General features: G+C 35.2%; 1 protein-coding gene across 1 annotated transcript; it reads right to left on the bottom strand.

Moving 5' to 3' along the window:
- Positions 1 to 4,994: 4,994 nt before the first annotated feature.
- On the bottom strand, positions 4,995 to 6,566 carry LOC128558919 (uncharacterized protein F54H12.2-like). The gene is made up of 2 exons (XM_053549219.1): positions 5,708 to 6,566; positions 4,995 to 5,574 (listed from the first exon to the last, which is right to left on the bottom strand). The coding sequence occupies exons 1-2, from the start codon at positions 6,564 to 6,566 to the stop codon at positions 5,495 to 5,497; spliced, it is 939 nt and encodes a 312-aa protein (XP_053405194.1). The 3' UTR covers positions 4,995 to 5,494.
- Positions 6,567 to 9,194: the final 2,628 nt, after the last annotated feature.

Below are 9,194 nucleotides of genomic sequence, written 5' to 3'. Positions count from 1 at the left end.
ATTTCAACTTCATTATTTCACGATTTCTGCTTCATCATTTCACGATTTCCACTTCATGAATTCACGATTTCCACTTCATGAATTCACGATTTCCACTTCACGAATTCTCGATTTCCACTTCTAGAATTCACGATTTCACGATGGTGAAATCGTGAATTCATGAAGTTGAAATCGTGAAATCGTGAATTCGTGCAGTGGAAATCGTGAATTCGTGAAGTTGAAATCGTGAATTCGTGAAGTGGAAATCGTGAAATCGTGAATTCATGAAGTTGAAATCGTGAATTCGTGAAGTGGAAATCGTGAATTCATGAAGTGGAAATCGTGAAATCGTGAATTCATGAAGTGGAAATCGTGAAATCGTGAATTCGTGAAATGGAAATCGTGAATTCATGAAGTTGAAATCGTGAATTCGTGAAGTGGAAATCGTGAATTCTGAAGTTGAAATCGTGAAATCGTGAATTCATGAAGTGGAAATCGTGAAATCGTGAATTCGTGAAGTTGAAATCGTGAATTCGTGAAGTTGAAATCGTGAATTCGTGAAGTGGAAATCGTGAATTCGTGAAGTGGAAATCGTGAAGTAGAAATCGTGAAATCGTGAAGTGGAATCGTGAATTCGTGAAGTGGAAATCGTGAATTCGTGAAGTTGAAATCGTAAAATCGTGAAGTGGAAATCGTGAATTCGTGAAGTGGAAATCGTGAATTCATGAAGTTGAAATCGTGAATTCGTGAAGTTGAAATCGTGAATTCGTGAAGTGAAATCGTGAAATCGTGAATTAGTGAAGTTGAAATCGTGAATTCATGAAGTGGAAATCGTAAATTCGTGAAGTGGAAATCGTGAATTCATGAAGTTGAAATCGTGAATTCATGAAGTGAAAATCGTGAAATCGTGAATTCGTGAAGTGGAAATCGTGAATTCATGAAGTTGAAATCGTGAAATCGTGAATTCATGAAGTGGAAATCGTGAAATCGTGAACTCGTGAAGTGGAAATCGTGAATTGATGAAGTTGAAATCTTGAAATCGTGAAGTGGAAATCGTGAATTCGTGAAGTTGAAATCTTGAAATCGTGAAGTGGAAATCGTGAATTCATGAAGTGGAAATCGTGAATTCATGAAGTTGAAATCGTGAAATCGTGAATTCGTGAAGTAGAAATCGTGAATTCATGAAGTTGAAATCGTGAAATCGTGAATACGTGAAGTGGAAATCGTGAATTCATGAAGTTGAAATCGTGAATTCGTGAAGTGGAAATCGTGAATTCATGAAGTTGAAATCGTGAATTCATGAAGTTGAAATCGTGAAATCGTGAATACGTGAAGTGGAAATCGTGAATTCATGAAGTTGAAATCGTGAATTCGTGAAGTGGAAATCGTGAATTCATGAAGTTGAAATCGTGAATTCGTGAAGTGGAAATCGTGAATTCATGAAGTGGAAATCGTGAAATCGTGAATTCATGAAGTGGAAATCGTGAAATCGTGAATTCGTGAAATGGAAATCGTGAATTCATGAAGTTGAAATCGTGAATTTGTGAAGTGGAAATCGTGAATTCTGAAGTTGAAATCGTGAAATCGTGAATTCATGAAGTGGAAATCGTGAAATCGTGAATTCGTGAAGTTGAAATCGTGAATTCGTGAAGTTGAAATCGTGAATTCGTGAAGTGGAAATCGTGAATTCGTGAAGTGGAAATCGTGAAGTAGAAATCGTGAAATCGTGAAGTGGAATCGTGAATTCGTGAAGTGGAAATCGTGAATTCGTGAAGTTGAAATCGTAAAATCGTGAAGTGGAAATCGTGAATTCGTGAAGTGGAAATCGTGAATTCATGAAGTTGAAATCGTGAATTCGTGAAGTTGAAATCGTGAATTCGTGAAGTGAAATCGTGAAATCGTGAATTAGTGAAGTTGAAATCGTGAATTCATGAAGTGGAAATCGTAAATTCGTGAAGTGGAAATCGTGAATTCATGAAGTTGAAATCGTGAATTCATGAAGTGAAAATCGTGAAATCGTGAATTCGTGAAGTGGAAATCGTGAATTCATGAAGTTGAAATCGTGAAATCGTGAATTCATGAAGTGGAAATCGTGAAATCGTGAACTCGTGAAGTGGAAATCGTGAATTGATGAAGTTGAAATCTTGAAATCGTGAAGTGGAAATCGTGAATTCGTGAAGTTGAAATCTTGAAATCGTGAAGTGGAAATCGTGAATTCATGAAGTGGAAATCGTGAATTCATGAAGTTGAAATCGTGAAATCGTGAATTCGTGAAGTAGAAATCGTGAATTCATGAAGTTGAAATCGTGAAATCGTGAATACGTGAAGTGGAAATCGTGAATTCATGAAGTTGAAATCGTGAATTCGTGAAGTGGAAATCGTGAATTCATGAAGTTGAAATCGTGAATTCATGAAGTTGAAATCGTGAAATCGTGAATACGTGAAGTGGAAATCGTGAATTCATGAAGTTGAAATCGTGAATTCGTGAAGTGGAAATCGTGAATTCATGAAGTTGAAATCGTGAAATCGTGAAGTGGAAATCGTGAATTCGTGAAGTTGAAATCGTGAAATCGTGAATTCGTGAAGTGGAAATCGTGAAATCGTGAATTCATGAAGTGGAAATCGTGAATTCGTGAAGTGGAAATCGTGAATTCATGAAGTTGAAATCGTGAATTCATGAAGTGGAAATCGTGAAATCGTGAATTCGTGAAGTGGAAATCGTGAATTCATGAAGTGGAAATCGTGAAATCGTGAATTCGTGAAGTGGAAATCGTGAATTCATGAAGTGGAAATCGTGAAATCGTGAATTCGTGAAGTCGAAATCGTGAATTCATGAAGTGGAAATCGTGAAATCGTGAATTCGTGAAGTGGAAATCGTGAAATCGTGAAGTTGAAATCGTGAAATCGTGAATTCGTGAAGTGGAAATCGTGAATTCGTGGCGAATTTCCGGATGAATCCAAAGCCAAATTATTACTACGTAAAGGCGTTTTCCCATATGAATATTTAGACTGTGAAGAAAAGTTTCAGGACACATCACTTCCGTGTAAAGAAGCATTTTATTCTACCTTAACTAGGGAGGGCATTTCGAACGAAGATTATGAACATGCGCAAAACGTATTTCAAACGTTCAATATGCAATCGTTTGGTGATTATCACGATTTGTATGTCAAATCCGATTGTATTCTGCTTTGCGACGTTTTTGAAGCTTTTAGAAATGTATGCATGGAACAATACGAATTAGATCCTTGTCACTTCTATACGAGCCCCGGCCTAGCGTGGTCTGCTTGTTTAAAAATGACAAATGTTGAACTTGAATTAATGACAGACATTGATCAAATCTTATTCATAGAAAGCGGCATTCGTGGAGGAATTTCCCAGATTTCAAATCGTTACAAGCGTGCCAACAATTCCCTTTTAGACGATCATGACCCCTCCAAACCCACTTCATTTTTGCATTACATCGACTCGAACAATTTGTACGGGCATGCAATGAATCAGTGTTTACCAATTGGATCATTTAGTTTTTTAAGTGAGCGGGAAATAGACAAGTTAGATATATTATCTGTCGCCGAAGATGCAGATATTGGCTATATTCTTGAGGCGTATTTGCATTATCCCCCTGAACTTCACGATTCTCATAATGATTACCCGCTTTGCCCAGAAAAGATGCATATCTATGACTTTGAATTATCTCCATATGCAAACAAAATGTGGAGAAAACTGCACGGCGTAGATCAAAGTGATGTCTTTCCTACAAGGTCAACAGTCCCAAAACTGATTTGCTCGTTATATGATAAAAAGAAATATGTACTGCATTACAGAAATTTGCAGTTATACGTTGAACTTGGTATGAAAATAAAACAAATTCATCGCGTGTTAGCTTTTAAGCAAAGCTCATGGATGAAAACGTACATAGATTTTAACACGGAAATGAGAAAAAAAAGCAACATCGGCATTTCAGAAAAACTTTTATAAACTCATGAATGTAAGTGTTTTTGGTAAAACAATGGAAGACATGCGTAAACATAAAAACATCCACTTAGTGCATACGGATAAACGCTTGATAAAATTGAGTGCCAAGGTGACATACAAATCAACCAGAATTTTCACGGAAGACTTGGTAGCCGTTGAACTAATGCGTAACAAAGTCAAGCTCAATAAACCTAGTTACACGGGTATGTGCATTTTAGATTTGAGCAAAATCACCATGTATAGTTTTTATTACAAATACTTGAAACCGAAATATGGGGATAGCTTACAGTTGCAATTCACCGATACAGACTCCCTGTTATATTACTGCGAATGTGACAATATCTACAAAGACATAAAAGAAAATTTACATATGTTTGACACCTCTGACTATCCGAAAGAACGTCCGCTACACAGCCTTCAAAATAAAAAAGTGTTTGGAATCATGTCGGATGAAACCAATGGTCAACCTATTAGCAAGTTTATAGGTCTTAGAAGTAAAATGTATTGTTATCTCTGTGACGGAAAGGAGGCAAAAAGGGCTAAAGGCATATCTAGAGTTACAGTGAAAAAAGATTTGTGTTTTGAGCATTATAAATACACCCTATTTAACGAAACAGAAATGCTGTCAACCATGTCTGCGATTCGAAGTCATAATCATGAGCTATATAATGAACGGATATCAAAGCTTAGTCTCTGCGCATTCGATGATAAAAGATATTTGTTAAATGCAGTTGAAAGTCTGGCCTATGGTCATTACAAAATTAGACAATTTGAACAGTAAAATACTTTAATAAATGTTTTCTACATGTTTGTATTCATATACTATATATATATATTAAAATGCTTGTATAAACACTGTTCTTTGCATGTTTTATATATGTATGTATATAGTGACAATTTTGTATAGTCAATTGTAATAAAAAAAATCATTACTCTGATCTTTACAGTTCTTTCTTTTTTTATTACCCATACACATGAAGAAATAAAAAAGACAAAACTAGATTTATATTATAGATACCATTTTATTTATTTTTGTTTTTGCTTTACATGATTGATTGAATACAATTGCATTGGTTACACAAAAAGGATATGTATGCAGCATATAATCCAATATATATTGATCATTGACACAAAAATCAGTAGCGTTAAAATCTTGAATAATATCCATGGCGCTTCTTCCAATCAGTCTCTGATAAAGAAAATGTAAACAATACAATCCACAAACATTACTATTTTCACTCTGTATTTGTTTTGAATTAATCCAAACACTAGTTGTGTGTGTATTCAACCATCTTTCAAAGTAAACACTGTTATATTTGGGCAATCTCCCATAGCTGTCAAAAAACTCTGCTCTACCAAACGTAGGAAAATAAAACGCGCACCAATGTTTTCCTTCATTAAACTCAGTATCCGTGTTAGCGATAAAACCACAAGGGTATCTGGATAGAACACTCGGAAGTGCATTACTTGGATAAACCCCGAGCACATTTTGTCTTAATAAGGGGTTACAGTCTATGCAACACATTAATTGTGATGTGTTCATCACTCTGTAATTATATCTCGCTGTAAATTGACTTCAAAATATCCTGGACTTGTACTCAGCACAATACAGCTTATAGGTTCTGTAAAAAATAAAAATGTAGAATAAACATTTTTTTTTCTTCAAAAATTTACTATATAAAACCATCAACTTTTATTTGAAATATAAAAACATATGTATGAAATGTTAAAAAAAGAATCATATATCATATTTACCCGATAAAGCTGATCCAAACTGAACCTCGAGTCTAATGTTTCCAGTTTTCAACAAGGATATGTATTCTCCATGCTGCGCAAAGTTGGGTTCCAGTTGAAAGGCAAACAACGTACTGCCAGATTGGAATGATGCCCTGTCTAGATCATTCCCAAAATTTTCTTGCCACGTTCCTGTTACATTATACAAATTGGAAAAAGCTCTCATGAATGTGGCTCCAGTTGTTTTATTAAAGTCCAGTTTTAAAGGGTTCCCACCTACAGGCAACCCGTCAGCATATAAACAGATGCTTTTTATGTCACAATTCAAAAAGTTGAAAGGATTTGATTTATAGTCCCCTGTCACCGCCTTGGATGTATTAAAGGCTACCACTACTCGTTCCGGTTTGTGTCCGGAAAACATATTATCCCAGGAAAAAGTCGTACTCCCGTTGGCAATACTTTGCACTCTGCATTCTGTCTTTGTAAAGGGATATTTTGCATTCGTGTTTTTCATCATTTCCGCGTGACCGTAAATGACTGCCGGATTTACTCTGATCTTACGAGCCAGCAAATAGATATCCAAAATGTCGATCTTGTAATCCGGACTGCTTTCGCCCGAACTTAGACAAAACGCTGGAGAGTTTCTGTATAGTTTTAGTTTCACATCCACTCCATTCAGCATGTAACGGTTCAATGTAAACAAATCGTGGAATATGGGTCCCTGCATGTCCACCACTTTGGATTGGGCTGTAAATTTACTTCTTTCAAATAAACCATTGTTTGAAGACGAAGGATCAGTCTCTCCGGGAGAATCTGCGTCATCTGCCAAGTACAGCTGTGACTGCAATTGTGAGTCCTTTGCATCAGCTCCGTATTTCATTAGACTATTTATCATTGCACGGTATCCGTTATAGTTACAAGTAATTATAGCCTTGTTCTGAAGAGTTGATTTATGATCTTTTGGTTATATATAGTAAAATGGGTAGTAAAATAAGAAGTGTGCTCTCACAATTTACCTCTATATTTTATTTCTACTTCAAATGTTGAACAATTTAACAACTTAGAAAAAATAGAGCTATAACTGAAAGTAATTAATACCCCCACCAGGTACTGGATACAGGAAGGCAAAGTTCATACGGATCTGCCAATACGAAATTCTAGAACTGTTTAAGCCCTTTTCCAGGACTTATGAGATGCATATCTTTATAAGATTTATAAACATGTTCGTCATGATATACTCAACTCTACACACCTTAAAATGAAGTGGAATAGCTTTTTGAAGGCAATGTTCTATTTCTATAGCAGTGCTACCCCTCCTGATACTTTTAGTATAGTGAAACCTAACGCTGACTTAAAGGTTGAATAGTACTAAATAGGTAAATAAAACAACACTTACGGACTAGTCAGATAATTGCGGGAAGAAAGAATCCTCATTTTCTGTCCAGTTTAAGTGGCTTTTCATGTTTTATGTAAGTCAGTTTCTGTTCTTATGTTATTGTGGACCGAATTTTGACATTTTGCTAGCATTTCCAGGAGATTTTTTTGCATATATAGAAATGTAAACAAACCTCATTACTCATGTGGTCATACTCACATTTGAGCTGTCAGTTTAGAACATATTCCATAATGTTGACCTGTCAGACAAAAAATCTCTCTTAGAAGATACATGACCCTTACATTTCTAGGTGTTTTTGGTGGTTTATAGGTCATTCAAGAACACAATGCTAGTAATTCTGTTTTAAAATGGGTCTGGCTATGTGCTACAGCTCTCAGAAGTTTGTTAATTTTTATATAGAACATATAGTATTTTTTTACTACCGTACACCCAAAATTAGGCTATTGAAGTAATTTAATGATGCATTGTTTCTTTATGAACATTGGTAGCAGTAGTTGTGTCCTGTGTAGTTGGTGTGTTCATAGTTTTCATATCCTCTGGAATGGTTGTCATATCTCTTTGAGTAGCTCCTGTACCACTTGTACTGCTTCTGTCAGTGGAGTTTTTTGGTGTTAGAAAAGGTGCTCATCTATAAAATGCATCTGGTATAGTGAAAAGTTTGAAAAAAAAAATGCTTCATATGACTACCAGAGCTTATTTCTTCTTTTGTTTTAAGGTCCGTTATTAAATTTTACCAAACCTGCTTGTACAATTAAATCAATTTGTTTAATGTTCACTATTTGCCAGCTTGGTTATGACACTAAGATTTATTTAATCAAACATACTATTATTTTACGCAGTGTTTAAAATAAGGATATGCCTATTTATAAGATTTATTTAATCAAACATACTATCATTTTATGCAGTGTTTAAATAAGGATACGCCCATTTGTCCAGTGACCTTAGTATACTTACACAAGTTTTATTTGCTGCGTCATCAGTTCCAGTCACTTCTACAGCTGTCATTAGTACTTTTCCTACAACGTGCTGGCATGGTGGAAAACGATCATATTTCGACTTGGTGTATTGAAAATAATTAGCTGAAGGAAACTGCTCAATGTCCATGACACTGTTTTGAAAGCTATCAAATATAATTCTTTCTACATGTGCATATATAGTACTGCTAGTGTAATTATCACTACCATTATACTGACACTGCATAGTCCTTAATTGTGTTCTACAGCCTAATTCTTCAATATTTATTATACAACTTGAACACTGTATGAAAGTTATCAGAAACAAAGCACGCCTCATTTTTTCTTCCAAAGATGAAATCTGTAGTTTTATGGTGGGAGTTTTGTGTGCCCGTGACCTTTCTACATGAAGGTAAATCGGTATCAGAAAATGCTTACACAAGAGAAATATTACGCTTGCTTGCTATCTGTTTGTGAAATTGTTTTGAATGAAACACATTCAGTTGAAAACATCAATAGAAGACAAATGCAGTTTAGATAAATTTACAGCAGAAAACAATCAATTATAATGTAAAACTCCTTTAAACTATTTAACGGTGAAAATAGGTGCATGTTTACAAATATTCATTCGCATTTTAATAAAAAGCGCTACCATACTGAACTGAGCTATCGTCACGTGAAACGTACATCGTAGATAAAAGGTTACACTGTAGTAAATCAGTTGAACGTAAAGACTATAGTATAGAGTTCCCCTTCACTTTCACTATGCACTGTTTGAAATATTAGTACGACGGAAAATATACACATTAGGAAGACTTATTTCATTACAAAGCCGATTGAAACAAGTACTTTTTAGTTCTGTGTGAACATCGATTCTTTAAAATAAGCGCTCACTTTGCTGCCTTTGAAACGCATTCATTTGGTTGATCACAAAAGTTTTTGCCATCTGTCTATCTACACAAACACCAGCACCACTAGGATCATCAAAGCGTCCGGTTTTTAATTATACGTGTATTGGATCATTGTTAAACAGTGGGTATTTAATATAAGATCTTATAATGTTCTTACATCCTAAACAATTGAATCAATAATTCCAGTTTTGCTTTGTTTTCCCCATTCCTTTTTTTTCGTCCGAATATCGCCAGTAGCATACTTCTAC

This window comes from Mercenaria mercenaria, chromosome 8, assembly GCF_021730395.1.
Source record: "Mercenaria mercenaria strain notata chromosome 8, MADL_Memer_1, whole genome shotgun sequence".
In the NCBI taxonomy this organism is placed as follows: domain Eukaryota; kingdom Metazoa; phylum Mollusca; class Bivalvia; order Venerida; family Veneridae; genus Mercenaria; species Mercenaria mercenaria.
The sequence above is the reverse complement of the archived record's forward strand: the minus strand, read 5'-3'. Positions and strand labels throughout refer to the sequence as shown.

What these genes read in the sequence shown, in the direction of transcription:
- LOC128558919 (XM_053549219.1), bottom strand. Translation starts at nt 6,566, where the DNA reads ATGAAATACGGAGCTGATGCAAAGGACTCACAATTGCAGTCACAGCTG. An exon ending in GTTTGGATCAGCTTTATCGG is followed by an intron (nt 5,575 to 5,707) that starts GTAAATATGATA and finishes TATTTTTTACAG; the next exon opens with AACCTATAAGCTGTATTGTG.